Genomic DNA, 27579 nt, shown 5'->3' on the forward strand with positions numbered 1-27579 from the left:
AACATCCAGAGTCTGTGATGATGAGTCTTTCATCAACCATCTTTTTATTGTCCAATAAAATATCAATCAGTAATTGATTTATGAGCAGTTTCAAGGCTCTCTCCTCCACTGAGAAGAAAAGGTTGTGACAATTGCAGTTGTATTAGACAAACGTTAGATTTCTCCCATTTGAGCTCTCTTCTCCTGTTGTAATGACCTTTGAAGTTATTGTATTGAATTCATTCATATAAGTACATTTTTCATGAGCTGCATTCTTCAGCCTTTCTCTTCGCTTATCTTGTTTATTACATATATGTACATAAAATCAAAGAGAACACATTGAATTTTTATATCTAAAAACATTATTGTAATAAATAATAAATAAGTAATAAATTATTGTTTGATTGCTTGATAGATCTCTTGAAAATAAAATATATAATTTTATCTACAGAAAGTGCAACTACAAATAAAGTATTACTTAAGGTCCTTCTTTCACATCATAATCTCTCTGCTCCCTTTGGCTCTAAACACCACTGTCAGATGTGACTCTGCAAATAGAAAATGAAGGGGAGCACAATACAGAAGAACCTTCGGACGATGTCGAGATATCTTCTCTCAGTTGTGTGTAATTGTTTTTCTTTTTCACTCAGGGATGGATAAAAAGGTTGCACTAGCACAAAAGAACCCGGATACATATAGAGTTGCAGTAAGGTCAATTTGACTTGGATTTTGGGTGACTTATTGCTTAAAAGAAAAGGCTCCCCCCCCCAAAAACCAAACAAAATAAGTATTATTTTCCTGATACTTAAAGGGACACACACATTCTCTCTCACACACACGCACAGTTGTATCTGCTCTGGTTTTCCCTGACCTGTCGCCACCCAAAGTGCCTTGCAGGAGCATTCATGAACATCGTCTGAGGTAAAGAAATAAGACACTGTACTAACACATGACAACGATTCTGTAAGAACAACCTCCAAACAATCATTAGTTCAAAGACGAATGTCCATAAAGGGAAAAAGATTACGCCTCAAAAAACACACATTACTGATGTCACCGCTTCAACTGAAGTGGGTCTTCTAACATTTACAGTTTTCAGTTTACATCATCACACAAAACTGACACAAAGTTTTATGCCCCCAAAAGAGGATTTGTCTGTATTACTGAACCTGCAATGTACTTTATTTCTAAAATCTACTAAATAATCGACCATATCATCACTATTAGAAAAAACAAAACAGTAATGGCACATTAAATAAAAGACACTAGTAGATTTGAGGACTGACAACTGATAAACCTACTTAGATTATTTAAAAAAACCTGGTTTGTTTTCAAAGGAGCATTTACACTCCATCGTATAGCCCAGCTAAGTGTACAGTAGAGGTGGGAAACCTGGGTGTTTTTTTCTGATGTAAGGGTGAAAAACAGGAGTAGAGAGGTTGGTGGTGGTGGTGTTGTGTGTGTGTGTGTGTGTGTGTGTGTGTGTGTGTGTGTGTGTGTGTGTGAGAACCTCTATCTTTGTGAGCACCAGCACTGGATGACGTGACTACTCATATTTAAAGGAGGTTGCATGTAGTTTTTATTTAAATTCCCCTCAGCTTTGAGGAACTTCATAGCTTATTTTGAACTCATTTTTTATTTTTATTTTCTGGCCCTGGCAACTTTACTGTGTTCATTTTTCTGTGAACAGCTCTGAAAACTCACTGCACATTATCTGCTTAGCACCAAAGTTAGGACAAGCTGGTGCACGTAGTTGGAGCATTGGGCACCAAAAGAGCCAGATGTTTCCTCCAGAAGCTGGTGGAGACCAAAGTTAGAGCCAAAAGAGAGTAAATATTATTCCTAAAATGAATCAGCAGGCCATAAACATGGAAAATAATATTGTTGCACATCTGCTTAATCGTTTGAAAACAAGTTGGAAATATTAACATTAAAGGTGAAAGTATGTCCATGCTGGGTTTGGAGTTTTGAAGTAACCAAACAAATATATCAATTATTGCAGATTTAAATCTGTAGAAACATTTATTTGGGTACACCCAAAAACTAATGTAGTTGTAAGGGTCTCCTTATGTTATTTATATGCCTTAGACAAAATAATAGAAAAGCCTGTCAGTATAACACATTACAAATCAACAGTGCCACCAACTATATATTTCAAAATGACCATAGAATTAAATCTTTTCTACAACAGTTTATTTAAAAACTAAACATTAAAACTGTCATGTCCAGGGCTGCATCCGTTAGTTGTACCTAATAAACTGGCGTCTGGGCATACTCCTGGTTTATAAGGCTGCAAGGGTTCATTTTACAGCTATGGTTGGTTCTAGTGTTAAACAGGAGAATTTATAATGGGCTGTTTTGTCGATGTTGGGCAGTAAAGCTGATATTTATAGACAAGCGTCAGCTGCGTCACCGTTAGCTAAAAATGGACCATCCTGACTATTTGGGTGACGTTTTTGGAGATAATCCTGTGACACTGAATCATTGGCTGTTTGACAAGTTAGCTGTTTCAGATGTTAAATCCAGGTGAGTTCAAAACTAAATGTATGACTCTCAGCTGTAGATCAGCAAATGGACCTGTATCTCAGTGAAATCACTTGAGGATGCCAGCAGCTGTCACAGTGTCCTCCTAACATTATTTACTGTGACTGTGAGTGGAACGGCTCCAGGATTCGTCTCTAGATTACATTATCAGAGATGCGTCATTGCTCTGTACAAAAATTCGATACTAACAGTGACTGCTGTTCCAAGAGAGTGCTTTCAAAGTTTCGTCCATTATATCATCCCTCAACCTCACAAGAAAAGCCAAAGGTGGTGTACAGGCTAGAACTTATTATAAGTATTATAATCATCATCATCATATTATAATTAAAATCTAATAGGTGATTGAGATGGTTGAGATCAGGGTTTTCCACTGGTCAACTGGTTAACTAAGATGTCTAAAGTTGGTGCTAAATTCAAGGGGTCAGACTTAGGTTCAGGTTCACACTGGCATTAACTTTAGAGCTTTCGTTCTAGTCCTCACATAGATAGAAGTTCATGTGTATGTCTTTATTTGTTTGTTTTCTGGTATTTGTTTGCAGGTAGCTGGTAGAAATCATTGACACTTGTTTCTCTTAAGCACTGAAGAAACTGACAGTCAAAGCAGCCAAATCTCATCATGCCCTGTGGTCCAGAACTACAGTCATGTGACACAGGTGAGTCTGCCAGGACGGTGGACATCCTACTCGTCTATGAACGCGATCCCTTCAATCCTGTATAGAAACATGTATAGAAAATTGGAGTTAATACGGCACAGAGAACAGTTTGGGTGTTTGCAATAACAAGTTGGAGTGACAATTGGAAAGCACAAAAGAAGCAAGCGACCAGCATGTGTAGAGTGAATATTTTCAGGTGACAGGGGTGAGGAAAAACAGGGTTTGTGGCCTTGCCTTCTTAGCAGCCACAGGACGAGTGTCCTTTTGATTGGAGTTGAGGGATTTCCACACAGTGGTTTTAGACATTTCATCAGATATATTTATATCAGAGGGGTCACACCTGAGGAGCAGTGAGAGGAAATGGAAGATAAGAGCAGAAAGGTATAAGGGATAAGGTGGAGGGTTATTTGAGGAGGTCCCAGCATGTTAGATTCACAGGGTGCACTTAAAAAAAAGGCCACCACACGCAAACAAGACAAGCATACATACAGATAAACAGAAAGTTTTAACATTTCTCTCATAATCTTACCACTCAGATCATCTGATGCCAATCCTGTCCTTTTTACATGAGCGTACTCACCTGGGGTCTTGTGCTTTCGGGGTCTGAACAGGCTTGCTGCTCTCCATGGGAATCTGAACACTATCTTCTTTATTTCCACTGAGCATAACCTCTGATTCCTAAAACACACACAGTCCCCACGTTCAGTATGTGCATGTATATATGCACATACTGACTATATGTATATTTTTTTTTATCTGTACAATTCATGGTTCCATCTACACTACCTCTTCTATTTTTTTGGAGGCATCATCAAGATTCTTCTTCTTCCATTCAGGCATTAAGTCATCCAGGTAACTTAGCTCTCTCTTAGAGAAGCACAAGTCCATCAGCTTGCGGACAAACACCAAAGCCAGCACCTGCAGGCACAGGAGTATTTTTTAATCTAGATATACAAGATGTGAAGAGGCCGATGAAGAAAGAAAGAAGTTGTTGTTGGTCAGCTCACCATCATCGGGAAGACGATAGCGGCAGGCGATGTCTTGATAACCCAGAGAAGCACCAGACAAGTGAGCTGGGTGACAGTGAACAGGTGCACCTTCCTTAAGGGGACGTGGCGCAGGTAGATGAAGTCCGGCTGGTGCTTCGCTGGCATGCCAAACAACTTCAGACGGTCAAAGAACTGAGACAAGGATGGAGACGAACACAGGTGGCCGGGAAGTTAGAGGGTAATGAGAGAAATTAATTAATGATGGCAGTGCAGATGGTAAATATGGCAAGAGGAAGGAAGTGATTATGAATGACTAATTTGGTTAGATTCTTCTTTTAAGCCTCACTGAATTACAACAGTATTAATTAGATCAGGAGAGGGCATAATAAGGAAAGACAATTTAAAAAAGTGGCCAGGATGAGGGGGCAAGAGGACAACTTTAATATTTTTTTTGTTTGAATGACTCCAGTTGATGTAATAAGTGCAAATATAGTATCCTATCTGTTCAAATGTCGAAGTGAATAACGATCTTGCAAACTAAGTAGCTCAGTTACAGTAAAATCCAAATTGTACATTACCTGGATGCCTTTTAATGAAGAAACTCCCATGTAAAGGAAAACACCATACAACACCGGCATAGGAATGAACTGGGAAAAAAACAACAAAAAAATAACTTTTTTGCATTCTCACTATTTCATGCCCTGACTCCTCCTCTAAATGTACCAGCCAGAGGGGGGCAGCATTGTACAGCCTGTCTGACTAACCTGCAGGGCTCCGGTCATGAATACAGAGCAGCCCATGAGCAGGAAGATGAGCAGGCCAGTGAACCTCTGCTCTCTGATGCCCAGGAAGCGAGGCTGCTCTCCTGGAGCCGAGCTCTCCGACTCCAGCTTAAGGCTGTTGACGTGAGAGATGGACAGGACCGTGGCTGCCACAAACCAGGGCAAGCCCATGATGGAGCACACTGCCAGCATCACCCCGACCATCAGAAGGTCCAGATGGTACCCACAGCCCTTCTGCATACCAGAGAGAAAGACAGGTAGGTATTACTATGCTCCATTCTTCAGCTGGAAACAGAGACATGTAGGTTGGTTCAAAAACCAGCTGCATGATCTGAATTTTCAGATTTCTTCTCACCAGCAGTTTGTGCTCTTTGCGGTTGATGATGACAGCAGTTATCTGCTGGTCCATGAAGATGAGGATGGTGCAGAGAAGAGCAGGAATAGAAGCAGCCAGGACTGTCCACCATGGGTTGCGTCCAATTGGATTGATCAACCAACCTCTGTCGTCTCTGGTAGGCTGAAGGATCCCATTAAAGAGGAGTGAGGCCGTGAATCAACCATAACCATGTAGAAATGTATATCAATGTCCTAGTTATTATCATAATTTCCTCTATACCTGAAATTTGCTGGGGACCTTTAACTTCTGCGAGGGCACTCCAATGACATAGTCGAGCAGAACCATGACGGCGATGGTGAGGAACACTGCAAAGTCACTGATCATGGACCGCACCTGGGCACAGGAGAAAACAACACTCATAGTAATGAGTGGTTACTTTTGTGGCGTGTCTGGTAGCTTAGTGAGGATGTAAGTCATATTGGTTGATTACCTTTGTGGGGAAATAACGACTGGTCTTGAATTGTTTGAGGAAGGCGGACATGAAGAAGGTTGAGAAGAACAAGATGGTGGACCAGAAAAGAACGTCTGGGGTATACGGGCCATGGTGACCACATGATGTCCCGACAAATTGTCCCTGCAGACTCAGGCACTCCTGTAGATTTCATGTAGATGCATGGAGGTTGTATTAGGACAAAACGGCCTCAAGACAACAATCACTTAAAGACCATTTTATCTAAATCTTATCCAGGACTTTGTTGTGCTCTGTTATATACACAGCGGTTAATGGATTGTCTGTTTGCGAAGGTCCTTAAGAAAGGTTAGCTGCCCAAGGGAGGGTGATGCAGTTAGTTGAATGTTAACAAAAGTAAACATTTGTTCCCACGTGGTTGTGTTACCTTGACAGTAAGGTTGGTCCAGGGTACAGCAGAGGCTGTGATGTTTCTCTCACTCCACATCTCTACGGTTTTATTACTGGGATTATCAGGTTCTGCACACCTACAGCTGCAGAGAGAGAGAGACAGACAGAGTGTGGCTGTCAGTGGTTGACTGAAAAGAACAGGCTTGCGTGCTTTTGGGTGTAAAATCAGGCCCAACATGAACTGCATGCAGGGATGTGATGGACAGAGTCACACAGTGGGGAGATGCGTACACAGAGAGAATGACAGCTACACAGAACTTTCTCACAGAATAATTAGAAATTGAACGCGCAGGTGAATGTGTAAGGAAACCAGCAGAGACATTATTTTACATACTATGCCAGTGTTAGTTTGTCGAGATCGCTGTGTGCATTGAAGGGGTAGACTTCTCCCAGGTGGAAGAGCTTCTCCAGAGCCTCGTAGATGAAGATGAGGCAGATGAGGGCAGCAAAGGCCTCCTCGGTAAACCGAGTAATGTAGCACACCAGAGAGCTGGCATCTGTGGCAACCAGTATCAAACACAGCAGGGCCGTCCACAGGCCGATGCAAGTCCTCAGTGACAGATAGGACAGACCGTAGTCTCTGATGTGACAGGACAATAGAAGAGGAGAGGGAATATGTTATCAGCTAGCAAAACAAATGTCAGGGCAGTGATGATAAATATGTCACAGATACCCCTTTTTCACCAACATGGAACCAGGTCAGCTCTGGTTCATGTACCTAAGCTGGAACTTTTCAGAGCATTTCAACCAAATATTAACTAGCTGGGAACCTGAAAAGTTGCAAAAAATTGCAGGTTTATCTTGACCTGAAGTATCCTCGACTACAGCTTCCGCTCAAAACTGGTTGAAACGCAGGCTGATTCGCTACATAGCACAAAGGTTCCAGGAGTATTTAAATTGGGAATTTGGAGGTTGAGATCCTGAGACAATTTGGTGGAAAAGGGGCTAGAGAGGTTGATTTAATACGTACTTGCAGAACTTGAAGAGGATTTTCTCAAAAACCAGGACAGGACCTGTGCTGCCGAGAATGGTGAGAGGCTGACCAGCAAATATAGAGTAGGCTACTCCAGTCATAGACGCTCCCAGTAACGACTCTATGGCACTCTGGCACACATGGTAGAAATACAGAGAGGTACAGTACAGTATTCACTAACATGCTGTATTCATAATATTCTAATCACAGTGTGTGCGTACGGTGTTTGCTTCTGTTTGAGTGTGTGTCTGAGTGCACTCTTACAATGCGACCCTCTGTCGCCTCCCCCAGCAGTCCTCCAAAGGTGATGACAGGAGACATGCAGGCACAGTACAGGAAGAGGAAGGAGGCCACACACTGGAGGCTCATGCCATCCTTAAAGTCACTCAGATAGAACGGAGCTTTCCTCTTGATGTCCAGTATCAGACCACCAAACAACCTGATCACAGCACGCAGCAAAAGAGGAGATGTGAGGAAAAAGTGTAGTCTAGTATGTAATATCAATTCCATTGTCAAAGCAATAGTGGGACATTTTTGAAATATGGATATTCTCATAGTATTGATATGATATAACCTGGAGGGGAAATGGAAAAAAAATCAAGGACATCAGTGTTGATTTTGACCAATGAAAATTGGTTGGAGGTGGAGCAAGTGTGCAAAACTGACAGACAATCTGATTTTCACTCTAATAAGGAAGCACTGTCTTCTGCCTTTAGTTATATAGGTAGCAAACAGAAAACTGGTAGCAATCTTCTCAACAAGACAGCTACAACTATTTATTTAAGGGGAAACCGATTAGCAACTAATCCTTTTCAATAAGCAGACGAATCCAACATTTGAGAGATGATGTAAAAACACAACGCCACAAGCAAACCGAAAAAAATAAAACAAATGAAAACCTTTTCTAGGCTCTCTAGTGAATTTCAGCTCTTCGAATGTGCATCATGGTGGCATTTTAAAGACTACTCCACCACTAAGTGGATAATCAGAGGCCCTACACAGCTACAGTCCTCCCACACAGGTGTTCTCACTCACATCTCCCTTACTTGTCCTACTGCCTCTGTTATTGGTAAATTGAGTCTGGTGACCTTGTGTAATTTACAGTATAGCTCCACTTGTGGTATCATCGCCAGACTAACATAAAATACATATGTGGATGTGTACGGCTATTACAGATCTGACCTGATCTTTCAATATCTTCACTGGTTAGGTTTAAGCGCGTTTCACATCTGACTACATCCAAAACGACTTATGTATGTTGTCAGGAGCGTGCTCTCCTGCACCTTTAACCGCACACATAAGTGATGTCACAGTATCCCGGAGTACACTTCACGTCACTCAATTTCAGCGAGAAGCAAGGTTTTCAGTGGATTATGACTGACTTTTTAAGAAATAAATTGAAGAATGTTTTGGTGCGTGCTTGTCTTTCACGCTGTCACATTTGGCCACTGTGGTTGTCACTTGCATGTGACAAACATGGTGGAGAGTGCTAAACTCGCCCGAGGCTTCCAACACATCAATTGAGAAAACATAACAAGTTCTACATTTCCACGGGCTGTTTTTACGACAGCTTGTCTTGATATTCACTGCTTGTTGGGTATAACATCTTTCTTTTTGACACCTGAATTGGCCGTCTCTATTTATGTATTACAGCACATGTGACTCAAGCAACAAGCCTGCGTCAGACAGCTTACCTTCCAGTTCTCTGCAGCTCTGGCCCATGGTGCTCAGCATGTAGCTCTTCCTCTACCGGGCAGGTTGTGCCATTAGGGACTCCGGGCATCTTCCTCTTCTCCTGCAGGAATCCAATAACAGTCCAGGAACATACAATAATCAAGATAATATCTGTCCACTTTACAGCCATTGTTGTTTGTTGCAGCTAAGATTCACGACTGAAACACGAAATCTCTGTGTCACTGTGGCTGTGTACCTGAGATGGGACATTCTTTGGGGGCTCGATGCGGATGGAGGGGTCCCACTCTCCCGGTGGTAGGACCGTCACCTGGTCCAGGAACTCGTCTATTCCAGCCAGCAGGTCACTTCTGTCTTTTGCCTTGTATGCTACATCGTGGAAGATCTGGTCCAGAGAAGAACAGAGGGAACTTAGTGGCCTGCCTTTGCAAGACACATGTTGGAATTTGATTTATTCTGTATCGGCTTGCGAAGCTAGATTTTAATTGATGGAGCGTTTCTTACTTCATCTGTCATGATGGTTGCCATGGAGCGTCCAATTTCGTGGTATTGCTGAGCCTTTCCATCTGGGCCCAGGAGAATGAAGAGGAACCTGATATTTGTCAGCAGACGAGTTAGAGTAGTGTTACTCCTTCCTGGATTATTTCATTTACATAATGTTATTTTACAAATAAACCATTGTTCATGTTTCTGGAAACAGCAGTGGGCATCTACCTGGTAGGTATGGGAACCTCAGTGAGTCCAGTGAGCAGCACAGCAGGGGAGAGGCGGACAAAGGCCACGATGGGCCTCTCCAGGAAGTCCAGTTCTCCAACCAGTACATTAGAGGCCTCTGCACCCTCTGGGATCTTCTTCATGAAATGCATGTCCACCTGGAGAGACAAGCAAGAAGTGATTATAAGAATACAAGAAAGAAAACTGCATCCCTCCAACCTGTTGCTTCATTAACAACAATGCAAAAGGACATGTTCCTGCTTAAAGATCTCTCCGGGAATATTACACTTTACTATGGAAGCCCATTTTTGCCAATATAATGCAAATAATAATGAGTTGGAATTTGAAAATAATGACACAGTTTCCAAAATAATGAGAACATTTCTCATATGCACCAAGAGAAAGCTTAGCAGACCCAGATGTATATCCTCACAGGGTCTGGAGCTAATTCCTCCAAAACTGATTCCAAAAATGATTTGTAATCCACGTCTGAATGAGACCTCATGGTATCCATTTGGATCTGCTAAGTGTCTCCCCCATTTGCTACTGATGCTTTTGCTCATATGTATAAACAACACAAAGGTGTATGCACATTTTGAGAATGTTTCTGATTATATATTCATACATGTTCTTATAGTTTAGATACTGAGTCTTCATTTTGAGGTAATTTGTCTTTATTTCAAGAAAGTTACTCCTTATAATGACTTTCACATTGGCAGAAATGGGCTTTCATACTGTAAAGACATGCACTTAAAATGCTAGGTGGAGATTAATGTCTAAATGGAAGCTTTTATCTCCGTCCTGTGTGGCTGTACTTAACAGTCCTGCAGTGCTGCACTTTGATCTAATGCAGTTCTCCTGGTGTTTCCTAGGGGGCACTGTGTGACCTAGTTGATGATGTTGACAGCACATTGAACACACTGATTACAGTTCATGGGTAGAGCTGATAGAACACGATCTCACACTGTTGTCAGATGTGTCAGTCATATCTACTCTCATAGCTATATTCCGTTGTGTTCTTTGCAGCATTTTTCATATACGTGAACAGTGTGCACTTAGAAACTGCACAGTTTTATGAGAAAAAGGCTCGTTTGTCTACCTTGCTGAGGTCTACCTGGTTGCCGTCCTGTCCACTACCGTTCTTGGCTGGTTCTGTAGCTGGCGGAGGCTGGGGAGATGTGGCTGACCCTGGAGACAGAGAGAGAGAATCAGAGTCAGTACATTATATTTGTTGGCCTGCCAAAGTGCAAGGCTGCCAATCTATCACCCGTTTGCTCAGGAACAGCAGATGATTTTTGGCATTCAGTGTCACTGTTGAGAGATTTGTCTGTCTGTTACTTTGTTCTGCTGCTTTTAGTCTCTTCTTGTCTACGTTTGCTCTAACTTTTCTCCATTCATCATTCTAAAAAGTATATCTTATGTTAACTTATATTTAGCATATCTCTGACTAAATAAATTCAACTCATATGTATAAACACATTTACACTGATTTTGTAGCCAGATGTACAAATGTAATTATAGTTTGAATCCCACCTGTCAGATGGGGCTCTGACTGTTTGCGGGTTCCCTCAGCGATGGAGCGCACGATGGGGATCAGGTTCTTCTTCTTCTCGTTCTGGTGGTGATGCCTCTTGAGCAGAGCCTCTCGCACCTTCACTCTCACGCTGTCGTCCAGCTCGTTGGACGTCTCCTGGTGGTCCAGAACCATATCTGCAGCACACGTACAAGGAAAGACGCACACGCTCGTGTTGTTGAAGTCAGACTTTTTTTTTTATTAATGGCATCGGGCAGCTTTTATTTGTAGAGTACGTATGTGTTTGTGCGACTATGACCAGAAATTCTATTCATTTATACTCACTGAGCTTTATACACACACAAAAAAATAAACTAGTTAACAAAGATTCCTCATACTCCAACTATAGAGCCCTCCTTGGGATATGACTATATTTTTTTCTTCAACTGCTGTCATTAAAAAGTTGTAATCTCCTCTGACATCAGTCAATATCTAAAGGCACGGTGCTGAATAGAAAGTGCATGTTACAGGGGGAAGGTCAATAAGTGTCCAACATATCTGGTCATGTGGGACTGCAGAGAATAATCAGCAGCCCTCCATCTCGCTCTCTCTCTCTCTCTCTCTCTCTCTCTCTCTCTCTCTCTCTCTCAGTCCTTTCTTGCTTGCTGAGTCAGCGCTGGATCCCTCCTTCCTTCTTTCCTTTTCTCCTCCACACTCAATCAAACTACACAACACATGCACACACACACACACTGCGGTGCCTGCCTACATTCCCAGCACACTTCAAGGCCAGCGCTAATGTGTCGAGCTCAGCGGCAGCATAATCAGCCATGTTAATAAGGGCAGTGACAAGAGAACATCACAAAGGAGTCTGAAATTAGATCAAAACTCAGAAACGGCACATCTAATGTGGCCTCCACTCACACTTCATGGACTTGGGATGGATCACGTTCCATCTAATGTGAGACTGCAGCGACGGCTCTGCCTTCTCCAGTGTATCACCTTACTGACGTCCATCAGTTAAGAAAACAAGATACGTCCAGTCATAGATCTGCCGTGTGCAGCCTATTTTATTGTTCTGCACATGTTCCTAAAGTTAATTAATGGTTAGCGGTGCTTTTAATTAAGCCAGCTACATTTTAGAAGAAATTTAGAGTTGTTAGTCAGATGTCAAGACTTTTTTTTAAAATCAGACTCTGGTGCCATAAGAGTATGTTGCTAAAAACGTCGTCATTGATTTTTCCAATATACTATATTAATTGAATTATTTTGAAACCCGAGTGGTGTACTGAGCAAAGATACGACCTTAAATCACACCATTTGTGCAATGTTTGAGTTTCCATATTGCTATTTCCTATTATTTTGACATTTTCAGGACAAGTCTAAATGCATTAGACTCTGGAAATCCATCGTATAGCTCCTTGGGTCTGCAGATGATAATAATTGAGCTTCAACATTGAGGTTTTCTTCATATGTCATGACGGTTTCACTCACATCACGCCATATAAAGTGTTGCATTGCATTTTCTGTGACATTATTTTGGTCTCAGTTGGCCACACTTCCAAAATAATCAAGTGTGTACATAAAGAGTCTCCATCTCTTCTACCAACTTGGCTGCCGTTTGGAGTCCAGGTGCTGCTGGCAGGAGTCATATGGAGAAGAGAGGGAAGAAGAGGAGGAATGATAGGAGGAAACAAGGCTGTAAACCTGTCACAGTCTGACCATGAGGACGCCTGACTGATGGTGAGCCTTGAACCATGTGATCTTCTGTGTGTGTGTGTGTGTGTGTGTGTGTGTGTGTGTGAGAGAGAGAGAGAGAGAGAGAGAGAGAGAGATGGACAGGAACATGAAACATAATTTGAAAACAATTGTTTTTGTTACCATTGACTGAGGAGTACTGAACCACTGTGTGTTCACATATATGTGACTATTGCATTTTTATATAGATACTTTACCCGCCCGTCGTGTTTAAAACTGCGGTCATTCATTCACTCAGTCTGGGTCGCGCTTATCCAATCGTGGCTCGCATGCAAAATGACGAGTGCAGCAGCTTTATCTAATTGTGGATATTAATGCAAATCAGGTTCAGCAAAAGTTCAGCTGCAATATTCCAGTAAAAGTCGACCAACGAGCAGCCACACTGAGCCCATGGTTTCGTGCTTGTTTATGTTTGACATCACAAGCGAGCCATATGAAGTCTTTTTAACTATTCCATGACCGACAACTTGAGTCTGCGTCTTTGTGTGTTTGTTTCTGCATCCAGATAGACGATGATTCTCCCCTCAGGCCTCCACTGTATGTGTGTCTCCTCTCTTAGGGAGATAAACGGATTTGTAGCACACAGCCAGTGGGCTCCTCAGCTGAGATATAGAGCATGTTTTATATCAGCAAAGTTCAAATTGACTCAAGGACATGGGCAGGAAGTGACTCAGGAGAGTGGGACAGAGAAAGACGGGCAAACAACCTGTGAAATCATATATCCATTTAAAGAAGCGACACCAGTCACTGATGATTTAAAACTGTTCTCCATAAAAAACCCTTTAAACAGAGCTCAGGACAGATCGCACGCTGCTCCTGAGATATTAGTATGTGCCAGTTGGAGGAATTCTCACCAGCAATCTCTTCGATGCAGTCAGCGTGCATGTCGAGCAACACGCTGCCATTGATGATGCAACTGCGGAGCTCAAACAGGCTGTGGAGGGAGAGAGTGGCGACGTAGGGCTTACTCCACCTCTCCCCGCCATCCTCCACGTCTTCCTCAAACTTCAGCCACCTGCGAGGGGAATTGATGAATTGGTTATTAAGTAGGAGTAGATGTGAGGTACAATAATATGACTTGTATCATTTCACTTAAGCAAATTTAGTACAACTTAAAGGTGCAGTATGTTAGAATTTTAGTGAAAACATTTTTAGAAACAGCCGAAATTATCAACAGAGTAGGAATAGACAACAGTTTTGTTATGTCGAGTGTGTCCATGTATTTTGTTGCAGGGATATTTATTGAAGTAAATATGTTAACAAGCTAGATCCCGACCAGTTTGTTCCTCCAGAGGTGATGGTCCATAGTGAGTGAGTAAGTACTGTAGGCTGTAAATCAATATAATTTAATTAGTGTGCTCCAGTCCCTTTCTTTCTTTGAACATTGTGGTTGACCTATTTCCCCAGAGATTGTTTTGACAAATATATCAGCCACACAGTATGAGGGAAAGGTCCGACATTAGCATGTGAAACTAAGATTTGGCCTTTGACCTGCTTTTTTGTCCCTCTTCTTGTGAGCAAACCGACCACAAAATGATCCGCTAAGCTTTAAATGCAGTTACCACTTGTACTCTCAGTAACAGTGCAGCTGTAGAGCTGCCGGCTTGTGACAAGCTTTACTGCCCAGCGTTGTTGCCAACCGCTCCCAGAGGAGACCCTGACCTGGCTGTTTCCTTCCACTCAGCATCCTTGCCATCCTTCACACAGATCTCATCCAGCTCGGTGAACAGCTCGTGGGCCACATGTTCTGCATCCTCCTCCGTGCCCAGAATGAACTGGACCCGCTGGGACGGCGTGTCTGATGAAGTGAGAGGATGTGAAGGAGGAACGAGGAGTGAACTCTGGTTCTCAGAAACAAACACAACACTTCTTACTTTGTCAGCACATGCCTTTACATGATTACTGGGTCCACACACATTTAGACAAACCTACTAAAGCACACACATGCACCATGCTGATTAGTTCCTGTTATATGGTGACTAATTACTGTGCTGGTCAATTTTAGCCTGGAGTGCTCCGTGTGTGTGTGTAGTGACCAAAGTATTGACTTTGTTTCACAACCAGCATCTCGTCAGCGGGAGGTGGACGTGCGAGGGTGCATGCATGTTCTACACTGGGCCATTGTGTATTTTCTTTGCTCTCTCCGACAGTTAAATGTTGGGATGAGCCCTGAAAAAACGCTGGATTTGAAAAAGTTAAAGACACAGTAGCCTAAGTTAAGTGTTTGTGTATTTATGTGTGTTACCATGACTAGCGGTGGTCGTCTCAGTCTCCTCGCTCTGTTGTGTTGCGAGGCTTCCTGCCCTTCTGTCTCTCTTGCGGTGCCGGGAGCCGTGGGGCTTGTGGTGACGGTGGCTCTGTCTGGGCATCCGAACCCCCACAAACAGAGTCCGGTGGCCTGTGAGAGACGCAAGTCAATAATGCTTTCATACACAAACAGCGTCATTATTTACAACACAAATAAAGATGCCAACATTCTGCTGTAATATTACCCCTGTTTCTAACATAAAATGATTGAACAGAAAACATTTGGTGATACAAAGATTCTGATGAGTTCCGTGATTGCACCTTTAATAAATAGAAGATAAATAAAGTCTAATAATGAATGAGGCTGTGAGTTGTCTTCAGCCTTCCTGAGCTGTGTATATTCAAATATACTTAAAGAAGGAGAAGATCTGGTGAGACGAAAGAGGCAACAAACAGTTTTCTGTTTCAGTTTTTGACTTTTACTTCAAGTTATCTGACAAAAGGTTTCAACTCCAACGTCATTCCTGTCATTGAATAATCTTTTGTTTTTGGCCTTGAGAGTGCTTTGGGCTGCATCTTTAGGTAGTACAATAAAAATGATGCACACTGTGGCTCCATAAGCATTTTCCTTGATGATGTTTAGGTCCTGAGGCCTTCTTCAAGATCAACAACCTTTACCAAATGTTTTCATCAAAGGCCTTTCTTTCAGTTTCTTGGCAACTTACAAGAACAAAACAGACATAAAGCACTGTAACCTTTTACATTTAGTTCCTTTTAAAGTTTGTCCGTGCTTAGTATACAGAAGTGTGGTATGTTATACAGTTTTTTTGCCACGGTCCTGTCCTTTTGTTCATTATATGTGTGTTTTGGGTGTTCTCTTGCTTTCTGTGGTTTCTGTGGTTGCCCTTTTCCAGTGTTCTGCTTTCCCTCCACGCCGGTGCTACATCTCCTTCCTTAGCTCTCCCCTCTTCCCAGTGTTTTCCCAGCCTATGAGCTCCTTCCCTGTTTGTAGCGATTTCTCCATTCATTTCCCTCACCTGTGTTTCTCCACTACTCTCCACCTGCACCTCATCCCCACGTTAGTTTGACTGTATTTAAGTCCAGCCTTTTGTTGAGTCATTTCCTGAATTTCCATGATCCTGCTGTTCAGTATCCTTGAGCCTTTCTTTGTGTTTCCCTGATGTTTCTTCGTGGTTGCCTGTTCCTTGTGTTGCCGTGACTGATAATAAAACATCATCCATTGCTCTCTCTGCCTGCTGTCTGTTGCAGTTGGGTTCACAGTGACACAGTTCATTTGGCAGTTTGGTTGTTTTCTTTTCTATCATGTGACTTCAGACAGCATACTTTCACAGATGTCTATTGAACAGACCGCTTTTTTTAAAGCTGACACATTTTGTAGAACTCACTGGAAGTTTGTTTACAGCCAGCATACATTTTTTTGCATAATTTTGTCTACTCTCTTTTAATTTATACACTTATGTTACATGTCATCCTTTCTGATGAAGTAATTAAAGGAGACCTATAATAATTTTTGAGTGTTTTACAGATTCGTGTGCATGTAAAAGAGCTTTAAAGTTAAAAAGGTCAAAGTCTGCACCAACAGAAGCTCCTCACTCCCGCAGAAAACACTGCTCCTGAAGCACCTCGTCAGTAGTCCCACCTTTAATTCTGTGAATCTATGACGTCAAACTACGTCACCATTGTCACACATATGCATGTTAAATGCCTAGACTTGATTGTAAGACTTGATTTAGCACAGCTTCTCTGTTGTTGTTAGTGGTGCTGGCTCAGGCGTGTGTGAGCTGACCAATTGGAGCACACTGGGTATTGGGAAGGGGGGGGGCTTAAAGAGACAGCTAAATAACAACAATAATAATAATAATTTCAGACAGAGTGGGAATATAGTGCTGCAACACTTAACAAATGTGTTTTTTGAACCTGAAAATGAGCACAAAATGTCTCCTTTATAATGATAATTGGCTGATAAGTGGAGAAGAAAACAAAGGAGGAGACTGTTCGGAGCTGGATGGCAGCACTGTGGTTACTCAGCTCAGATGGTTAAAGTGACTGTGAGGGTAAGGGTGAGGGGTTCGCCCTACGCGCCACTGGGAGAATCAGGGAACAGCACTTGGCTTCCTGTCTCGCATTATAGTCTCAGCCGCTGCCATATGTAATTATCGTCAGTGGATTCGGTGCTGAAAGCAACATGCTGTGATGACAAGAGACTGGATGCAGTTGACACCAGCAGTAATAGGGTTTGCTTTTAAGCACAAACCTCTAAAATTAAAGGTCCCATATTATACTGTTTTTCATCAATTTCACACAGCTGTCAGAGGTCCAACAACTCTTCTGTATTCAGAGCACTCTGTTTCTGTGCCTGCACCTTAAAATGCTAATGAGCTCCGTCTGTCAAGGCCTACTTGGGGAGCCTTGCCTGCTACGTCACTCTCAGGAAGAGGAAGCCCCTTATGCTAACGGTAGCATGCGCTAATGTTTACGGTGGATGTATTACTATGGCTTGCGGAGATTTTTTCATTCAACCGAACCAGTTTGACTCAGAATCGGACTCAGAGGGAGAGGCTCCGGAAGAAGTACAGACTCTGCGGCTGCAGCAGGACGTTTCAGAATGGTTAGTGTGGAGAAATAATGTTAGTTTGTTTGTACGTGTTGTTACAGTTACTACCAAGTAGATAGTGGCTAACAGCTAGCGAAAGCTCTGTTTGTCTCCAACACAGTCTCCAAACTATTATACACTCTTCGCATCGTCTCTGTCTCCAGTCTGCACGTTTCCAGACTTTCTACTGAGACAACCAAGTGTCTTCGTAATATTATTAACATCAAACTCGCTTCTAATGCAATTGCATAGCGGACCGAAGTGGAGCTAACTAGACTCCACCATACTCGTAGGCAACTGTAAATACTATCAAACTGCGGCAACACTTATCGGTGGCTCGGGTGCAGTTGCTGGGTCTGGTATGGTTGGGACTGATCCTTTTACGAGGGTTAGTGTCGAGGCAAAGCCAGCTTTGTGCTGACCCTCGTTACTGAAGCAGTCTGATGTGAAGTGGTTAGCACACACATACAAGCTAACACGAACCGCAGCCGACATGTTGTCGTTAAAAATGAAACACAACCAAGGTCTCTTCTGTTGTTCTGTAGCTGGGACAGAATATAGGCACTTATGTTGATTATTACAACCAACAACAGAGCAATTGCGTGTCTAGCTCTGAGCGACAACGTTGTGGAACACTGCTGTCTCTCCGCTGGACACACCGAACTTCACCTCGGGGATGAACGCCCCCCTCTCTGATATCTCCTATCAGCGTGCAGTGGAGGTCGGCCTATGATAATGACTCCTTTCGTTACGTAACGAAAGGAGCAGAATATGAACAGCCTGTAGGAGCGCCGTTTTACCAGTGGTTGGGCTGCAGAGACCATTCAGGACTCGCTTGTTTTCCTCATTCTGGGAGTTGGCAGGCTCAGGGAGGACCAGCTTATATATGTAGAGAGCAGAGAAAACGTGTTTTTTTATTATATGGCACCTTTAAAGAATTAAAACAGTTAAAATGATCAGAAATAATAAAAGTGTTGTTCAACGAAAAACACTGAGCTGCAGCTGAGTTTTCATCTCTGAACATGTTATTATCCTTCCGGAACGCGACTGAAACACTAACACACAAACACACACACACACACACTCACACCTGTCTCCTCTCAGTGATGACAGATCCCCCCATAAACTTCCTCAGGTTCATTATTAATGTTCAAGGAGACAACACAACATCCCTGTCTCCTAAAAATAACTCACACTGTAAATTATCTTAAGAGCCACGCGCGCTCACACACACACACACACACAAACTGTAGAATATGGACCCAGAACGGTGACTTTAAAATTTGGCATCCAAAAAAAAAATTGGCATTGAAAACAAAACCAGTACTGAAAAAGGAAACATTGTCATTGAAACATCTGTATTGAAAACAGTTGTACTGGCATTGAAACAAGTACTGGCACTGAAAAAAGACACCAATTAAAATAATTCCAATCCAAAAATCTTATCACTTTATTTTATTGGGATTTTTTTGTATTTTTCAATGACAATCTTCAGATTTTTTCTTCATGTCACTTTTATTTCAGTGACTGATTTTTTTACAATGTCAGTTTTTTTTCAGTGTCACTGACTTTCAGTTTCAACTTTCTGTCACTGTTTTGGCGTCGAGAGGGAGGGGCCTGAGGGGAGGGGCAAGTAGAGCATGGTTTGCATATCATTTGAGAAGGTAATGGCAGCAGCCTGCGGGAAGGCGGGGCTGGACGGTCCAGCCAAATACCGTTGTAGGATCCGTGTGCTGGCTGTCTCTGGGCAACACAGAGTCAAACTACCTTGCGGACTTTTCCTCAAGCTCTCTCCTGATGTGCCCAAGTCTCTGTGTATCTGGTTCTGTCCCGGAGCTCGCTTCGGTCTCTATTATGTGTATGGAGTGTGGTAGTAGTACCGGGGCGCCGAGCACGGAGCATTAGCCACAGTTAGCACAACAGTACAACAGCAGGCTGTTCTCGCTTGTTGTGTTCCCCCGAGCCGGGTCTGCCTCGCCGGTAGCAGCGGTATGGTGGCACAGAGCTCGGAGAGCAGACCAGAGCGCTGCTACCGGCGAGGCAGCCCCGGCTTGGCCTATATGCGCATGGAGTGTGGTAGTAGTACGGAGCTAACGAACGTTAGCCCAAGTTGTGTTGTTCTGAGCCGGGGCTGCAGTGCCGACTGCAGCGCTCTGGTCTGCTCCCCGAGCTCTGTGCCACCATACCGCTACCGGAGACCGGAGCTCCCCTATAAACTCAGTTCATGTGAATAATATCACTATTCCTACAATGACTCATTTGAGTCGAAGCGAATAAAATCAGCAAGTCAGTATGCGGGGAAAGTCAGCTGTGATTGTGCTACTGTGGTTCATAGTAAAGTACAACAGACGGCTAATCAAGTAACAGACACATTTTCATAACTGACTGACTTTTCTCCAAGCACTTTCTTTTATTGTCCGGTCTCTGTATGCGTGTGCAGCGGTACGGTGGCACAGAGCTCGGGGAGCAGAGCGGAGCGCTGCTGTCAGCGAGGCAGCCCCGGCTCGGAGCGACACACCTGGGGCTAATGCTCGTTAGCTCCGTACTACAACCACACTCCACACGCATATAGAGACCAAAGCTCCCGAGCTCCGGTCTCTATATGCGGTATGGTGGCACAGAGCTCGGGGAGCAGACCAGAGCGCTGCTGTCGGCGCTGCAGCCCCGGCTCGGAACAACAGGCTGTTCTACTGTTGTGCTAACTGTGGCTAATGCTCCGTGCTCGGCGCCCTGGTACTACTACCACACTCCATACACATAATAGAGACTGAAGCGAGCTCCGGGACAGAACCAGATACATAGAGCCTTGGGCACATCAGGAGAGAGCTTGAAGAGAAGTCCGCGAGGTAGTTGGACTCTGTGTTGCCCAGAGACGGCCGGCACACGGATCCTACAACGGTATTGTGGCTGGACCGTCCAGCCCCACCTTCCCGCAGGCTGCTGCCATTACCTTCTCAAATGATATGCAAACCATGCTCTACTTGCCCCTCCCCTCAGGCCCCTCCCTCTCGATGCCAAAACAGTGACAGAAAGTTGAAACAGAAAGTCAGTGACACTGAAAAAAAATTGACATTGTAAAAAACTCTATCACTGAAAAAAAAGTGACATGAAGAAAAAATCTGAAGATTGTCATTGAAAAATACAAAAAAATCCCAACAAAATAAAATGATAAGATTTTTGGATTTGAATTATTTGAATTAGTTTCTTTTTTCAGTGCCAATACTTGTTTCAATGCTAATACAACTGTTTTCAATACAAATGTTTCAGTGACAATGTTTTCTTTTTCAGTACTGGTTTTGTATTTAATACCAATTTTCTTTTTGGATGCCAAATTTTAAAGTCACCGTTCTGGCTCCATAATAATGGTAGAAAACACTGCTCCATCACATTGTTTGGTCTCATATCATATATGACACTCATGGGAGATCGTCTGTAGGGAGGAGTGAGGTGACTTTGCAGTCCAGCTACTTTTCTTGCTATCAAATTAGGAAGTAATACTTCTGCTCCGCTACACTTTAGCGGGAAACACATGTACACCACTTTTTTTTTTTTTACTCATGATGGAGACAGTTACATTACAAATGCAAATTTTGCATTCAAACCGTCTGTTGAGCTCATGTAATACATTTGATGTAAAGTGTTTTGAATGTTATGATGTCGAAACCGATTTTCTCTCACTGAAATTCAGACTGCAGCTGTGAGGGTTATTGAAAGTGCACCTGTGCACTTGTCGTTGCCATTTTTTTGATGCTGAAAATTAAAATAATGGCATTGTGCAAATGGAGAGATATATAGGCGTGCTGAACTTTAAGAAAGGGCAAAGGTGCCAAATTCATACAGAGAATGTGATTGGATAGGGTAATTCAACACTAAATCGGTTGCACAGTTGTTTGAAAGCATGCTGCTCCTCAATCACTGATACAACAACAGCACCTCAGATTGGAGTGTGACCAGCACAATGAAAACTGAATCCCATAAATATTCCTCACATGGGAAATAAAGCTCAGTAAACGTTTTTTGTTATGTTATAATAGTTTGGGGCATTTTGTGCTTTCTAAAGGACAGGACGGGGGGGAGAGAGAATGGTGGCAGGTCAGAATCGAAGCTGAGCATGAGGGTTTAATCTTTCAGTTCAGCCCACCGTTGCTGTTAAACTTTAAAACTGTTCTCCTCTCTACTGTTGTCTGCTGTCATTTCTGTGCAAAATCTTTGTGACCCCTCCTTCCACTAACCCGTTCACCTCTAGTTCATCATATCCAGCGTCCTGGTCAAGCACATTTTTCTTCATCCCATTAATCAGGGGGTTTCCTTTACTACTCACAGCTTCACCTTCCCCGCTCCAAATATAACAGATGTCGCGATGGGGGATTAATCAAAGACACCCTTTTCTCATCTGCATGTGCACATGGCATAAAAATGTGATTCATTCACCGAGAATGAAATCTCTCCTGGCTGAACATTAAATAAAAGGTTTCCTTGCTGCAGGCTACTCACCTTCTAGTTCCTCCTTCTCATAGTGGATATTGAGCACTGAGCTGGTACCTCCCTGGTCGACCACCACCTCCTCATCTGGCCTCTGTGGAGCACACAGAAGACATGTAAGTGTAATGTTAATATTTTGATGTTCAGCGCAGATAATATGTCTCTTCACAATGCCCTCTGTCTCTGGCAGCCATATTGTTCTTGTGGCAAAATTCAACTCTGTAGAACACCTTCAACTTTTGAATATCAGCCGGTGAAAGGAAACCTGAAAGGTCAGTTAGTCCAGAAGCATCCTGTTAAACACAAACTATACTGACACTGTAACAGAGCCACTAATTGGCCAAATTGGAGGGAGCTTTTCAGTAACGAGCATCAAATTTCAGACAGTCTATTCTCAGACCGTCTGGCACAGACACACCGAGAAGGACGGGCAGGCATGCGCACAGCCATGCAAACACACACAAGACAGAGGTGAACACAGTATGACTCAGTTGGAGAATGTGCTAGGCTCTACTATCCAGGGGAAATCAAATCAAATTAACAGAGTGCTACATCCGTCAGGGGTGCTGCTGTTGGCAGCAGGATGTCGCTATGTTTTACTATTCCAGTGACAAGGCCTTCTCAGAAGCACTGTCGTGAGTGTTATCTCTGATCATGTAGCCTTCCTATGATAATGAGGGCTGAGTGCTGCAGGAACCTCTGGAGTGGCTCTGTGCTGCTGCAGCATCGTTGTTTCCAGGTCCTTCTGCAAACAGAATATCTTTAACTTCTAAACCTCTGGGAACCTCCCACACGCTGAGTGTGTACAACTGCACCAAAGTGTAAATGACTTCTGCCCACACCTTATGTGCTTTGACACAGTTGGAATAACAGATGCACATTTGGAGGTAGATTGCCCCGTTACCCCTGTGAACATATAACATAGCAATAAAATCAATAGCAATAACCTAAACATAAATGCAAACGATTGGGGGGGGGGGGGTATCCACAAACACACATATACACACGGTCTATAAATGTGGCACTCTGCATTATAGACGCTCCCACCCACTCTATATGAACACATGATCTGTATGTACTGGATGTGTTTCTGTGAGTATGTGCGGGTGGTGGAAAGCAGAATTAGCTGGTGCAGAAGATTGAGATATCTGCCATTTGGCAAAATGTACGCCTACTCTCGAAAAATGATAGCTGAACTTCTGGAGAAGATGAGTCCACTTGGAAATGGAATATTTATGATGACTAAGTGAATATATACAGAGTAATGGCACCGAAGATGAGTTCAACAATGAAATTCTGAGCAGAGCTGTGTTAATTTAGTTAGTTAATCAGTTAGTTAGCTAAATTGTTTATGGTGCCTCCCTGATTTGATTTCGCATGATGTCCATATCCTGCAGAAACACTCCAGACCGTTAATCACCACCATTTAACAACCTGATTATCTAAAATTCAAGCAGATACAGTATGTTTGCATTTAGTGAAAGAAGGCGTGTGTATTTCTGTGTGCATCAAAACTGTATGCGGTATTGAATCTGTCTCCCGTTTTCATGGTGCCCACTGAGGGCAAACCCTGAAGATATACAGTGTCTGTCATGCACTGCAATACTGGTAATTGGTCAGTCCAGTATCCAGCGGATATAGCGAATGCAGCACAGACTGCATCTAGGGCTGCGGTAGAGCGGCCACAGAGGCAAAAATAATTGCAATTTGTCTTCCTCAAGCGCTTTTGGATCGGGCTGAGAGATTTTATTAGAGGAGTGGAAATGAAAATGTCTTGGCCTGTTAGAGCAGGAGCCTCAATAGCATGAAGATAGCTTTAAAACTATATGTTCCGTTAATGAGAGTGATCGGTCCCTTTATTAAAGCTTTCTAGGACATACCACAGAGTTTGCACCGAAGTACCCTGTGTGTGTGTGTGTGTGTGTGTGTGTGTGGAGAAAGAGCGAGCAGTGGTTTTTCTTAGTCCTCCTGGGGTTTAGCTGATAAAACACCATGCATAGTTTATTGACAAAAAATCCACTGAATCATGCTGGTTTCCGCCTGCAGTTATGAAATGTGATAAATGGGGGTCTGTGTGTGTGTGTGTGTGTGTGTGTGTGTGTGTGAGTGTGAGAGACTGTATTTACATGCGCGCTGAAGTCCCTTAGCTGTTTCTTATCTTCTGTTTAATCCTTTAGCCTCTCCGCGCTGCTAAAAGCTGAACAGCTAAGCATATTAACACAAGACTGTGATAAGAAAAAACCTAATTAGCATGCAGGACAGGCGGATAAATGTCTTACCTGATTATAGGCAAAAATATCAAATCCCACTCCAAAGAGCTGTCTTGTTATGTTTTCATGGCGGTGATATCATCGCAGACAGCCACTTACGATTCAAGCCACAGTTGAAAACAGCTTTGGGATCCCAAGACGTCCACTTAATTCACAGGTGTAGGTGGCCTGGCACTGCCTGCCTGCCTGCCTCCTTTCACATTTCACACCCTCTCCACCACACAAGCCCTGTGGGACTTCTTTTCTTTTTCCATGACTGAGCAATTCTTTATCCCGAGACAATTATGTTCAACCAAAGAACAAGGCCACTTAATTAGGAGTTCATGCTTTGGCCAAACAGTGGGTGTGACTTCATGACAATGTTTATGCAGAGGATGGAAGTGTGGTGACACAGATAAAAGGCTCGCGGCCTTGTGTATTTACATGTAATATCAGTCTCTTGTCCCTGTTAGAGTGCCCATCATGAGTGCACTAAACCAGCACTAGGTTAAGCAGAGCTGCTGATTCACTAGCAGCTACAACGGTGCTTGTGCTGAAGACTAGACTGCGAGTGGAAGGGAAAACAGATATAATTCAATAAAGCATTGAACCGTCTTCTTCATCTTTATAAATCAGAATGTCCCGGCCCCTTTTTTGCTCCGTCTCTATTTTCGTCTCCATTAACGGAAAGGTCTGGTGATAATCCAGATATGTCTTATTGTCAACAAATCCCATGATGAATTGAGTCTACTTATAAGAAAATGCCTGTGTAGCCAAAGCCTCATTCAATATGTTTCTGAGCCTGACCCTCAGGAGGGATAAACCCCCAGAGTCACATCGCATTCTGCTCTGATCCGGAGTTGTTTACCAACAAGAGGAGAGCTCAGAAACTCCCTTTTTTTCCCATGGAGGTGACCTCCACTGACAGATGTTTATGTACTTTAATAATGTTGGCTGCCAACTGGAGCTGGAGGGAAGGCGGCATTTTACCTAATGAAACAAAGATTACAGAGAGGAGTGGGGAGAAGAGGAGAGCTGGAGTCCCTGGTGATTGCTACATTTAGTGTGGGCTCGCTAATGTTGTCTTATGGATAATGCGCAGTAATCTGGCTGTTTGGGGCACTGCGTGAGTAATGTGAGTTATAACCACCACTGCAGATGAAAATCTATCTGACGTTAAAGTTAGTCTTGTTTGCCAATTTTCCTATCCCGGAAGTATGAAATGAAAAGCACCACTGCCTTTAGTAAACTTATGGTCTTTTTCTGGTTTGACTACTGTTGGAAACATTTGGGATAATGTAAGTACATAACTCAGTGCCGAATTCCAACATATCATATCTTTAACTGATGTTTATTATCCAGGACAGTTCGGATGGTTAACCACACTTGCCGTCCTCGAGGTTGTCGGCCCATTGTTGTGCACGACGTATAAATATGGCTGTGGTTTCAATTTTTCAAACATTCTGACCTGATGAAGATCCAATCAGACAGATCTAACATTATGTCAGTAAAATCTCTGATGCTGATTGAGGTCCCGATCGCCCTCTCATCGCTTCATTGGTCGCATTCACTGGGAGCTCCGGTGACCTGCTCAGACAGAGAAGGCTACTTGACATGTACTGTAGCTGCATGGCGGGGGGTGTAATTTACTGTCAGCATTAACGTTATTGGAAACCATCGACAAGTCCCTCCCTACCTGAACGGTTTTGTACGGTAAATCTGTAATTATGCGGGAGCAAATAACACTCTGCCTTCCGTTTCATGAGGGCTTTAATGAAGTTGATAAGGTAAAACATTAAATAGTGTCTTTGTGTGTGACACAGGATCCTGAATCCCGAAACAGCTGCCTGCTGTGGACAAAAACACCATGAGAGCGGTGAGAATTAACCCTAACAGCCAAGCTGTGGGTCAGAGAGCAAATCAAAGGGTTGACACTCGCTACAATGCTTTAGCCGCAGATTCAGGAATTAATTCTCTGCAGGTTCATCACTGCAAGCGGCACCTTTCACACCGTCACATTGTTTCCCATTGTCATTTGATGCATTGTTATTAAACAAATATTGATTATAGCCCGCTTTAAAGAAAACAATCCTGTGCGTACACACATCCACTGGCTGAATGTCTCCCCACCCTCAGATGTTACCCAGACTCACACTCACACATGCACACACACGGTGTTATCAGTCAGTGCAGCTGTGGCAGGTGAATTAGGACCTCTGTGCAGTGTGTGGGTTGTGAATCAGGCTGGAGGCAGTCGGCTCCATTAGAACTGGAGCTTTACCAAACATATAGACACACTACACGGGAGGACAGATGAGAGACAGGGAGACTCTAAAAGCTCTTTGTCCCAGAAAGGAAGTTAGAGCATCAGATCATCAATTAGTTTAGATCCATTTGATGCACACACACACACACACACAGACAAATCATTCTTCTGGGGCTCATTCAACAACTTTAACTACAGGACGGAGGACATTGTGTTACAGCGAATGACACAAAAGAAAGACAATCTTCTTCTTGATCAGATTACACAACTGTACATCTTTACCATGATTATGATCCTTCTTCCACAGTATAAGTCCCAGCCATCCTGCTCACAGTTCACTAAGAGCACCGTCTTAATGGCAAATTAATGCAGGCATGTGTTTTTTCAACAGGTTAATGGTTCCCTGTCATTTACAACTCGCCTCCCTCGTGTCACATAAAGTGCCTCGGCTCATTAAAAGCTCACATGGCACTTAAAGTTGAGTTTGCTCCCCTCTCTGTCTCTGCGGGCGACCACATCTGTGACCCTCGAAGCATGCACGTGTACGTGATTTTCCACTGACACGGCAAATAATTTGTGCTTTGCTGCCTGTCTCCATCTCCTGGCAACCGTCCCTCTTTCTTCACACTCTTGTCCTCCAGCTTTGTATCAGTCACAGCGCTCCAGAGGGTTTGCGACTCAAAAATAATTCTCCACACACAGATTACTGCCATAGCTGGAAAGCCAAAATGGCTGCCTGTCCTTGAGTTTCTGTCCTTTACAAGGATATCAGTGGTAGACACCCATGGGAAGCACGCACTGGAGCAGCTTTGTGGGTGGATATGAGAAGAGATGCACACGATGGCCTGAGGATATAGCTGAGGAGATA

At 43.2% G+C, this 27579-nt stretch overlaps 1 protein-coding gene across 1 annotated transcript in view; it reads right to left on the reverse strand.

Moving 5' to 3' along the window:
* Positions 1–27579, reverse strand: part of slc4a8 (solute carrier family 4 member 8) — a 34373-nt gene continuing 6794 nt past the window's right edge. Inside the window, exons 2-25 of the mRNA XM_030419428.1 lie at positions 22209–22290; positions 15099–15251; positions 14516–14651; positions 13708–13868; positions 11116–11292; positions 10682–10770; positions 9583–9740; positions 9373–9460; positions 9107–9253; positions 8871–8971; positions 7441–7615; positions 7174–7307; positions 6538–6783; positions 6181–6286; positions 5775–5936; positions 5564–5677; positions 5303–5464; positions 4930–5181; positions 4744–4812; positions 4184–4357; positions 3963–4094; positions 3757–3854; positions 3411–3516; positions 1–3233 (exon numbers count right to left, since the gene is read on the reverse strand). Of these exons, the coding sequence (XP_030275288.1) occupies positions 3228–3233; positions 3411–3516; positions 3757–3854; positions 3963–4094; positions 4184–4357; positions 4744–4812; positions 4930–5181; positions 5303–5464; positions 5564–5677; positions 5775–5936; positions 6181–6286; positions 6538–6783; positions 7174–7307; positions 7441–7615; positions 8871–8971; positions 9107–9253; positions 9373–9460; positions 9583–9740; positions 10682–10770; positions 11116–11292; positions 13708–13868; positions 14516–14651; positions 15099–15251; positions 22209–22290 (3228 nt within the window). The 3' untranslated portion in view covers positions 1–3227. The remainder of the gene's footprint in view (positions 3234–3410; positions 3517–3756; positions 3855–3962; positions 4095–4183; positions 4358–4743; positions 4813–4929; positions 5182–5302; positions 5465–5563; positions 5678–5774; positions 5937–6180; positions 6287–6537; positions 6784–7173; positions 7308–7440; positions 7616–8870; positions 8972–9106; positions 9254–9372; positions 9461–9582; positions 9741–10681; positions 10771–11115; positions 11293–13707; positions 13869–14515; positions 14652–15098; positions 15252–22208; positions 22291–27579) is intronic.

The sequence above is a fragment of the Sparus aurata genome, chromosome 6, assembly GCF_900880675.1.
Source record: "Sparus aurata chromosome 6, fSpaAur1.1, whole genome shotgun sequence".
In the NCBI taxonomy this organism is placed as follows: Eukaryota; Metazoa; Chordata; class Actinopteri; order Spariformes; family Sparidae; genus Sparus; species Sparus aurata.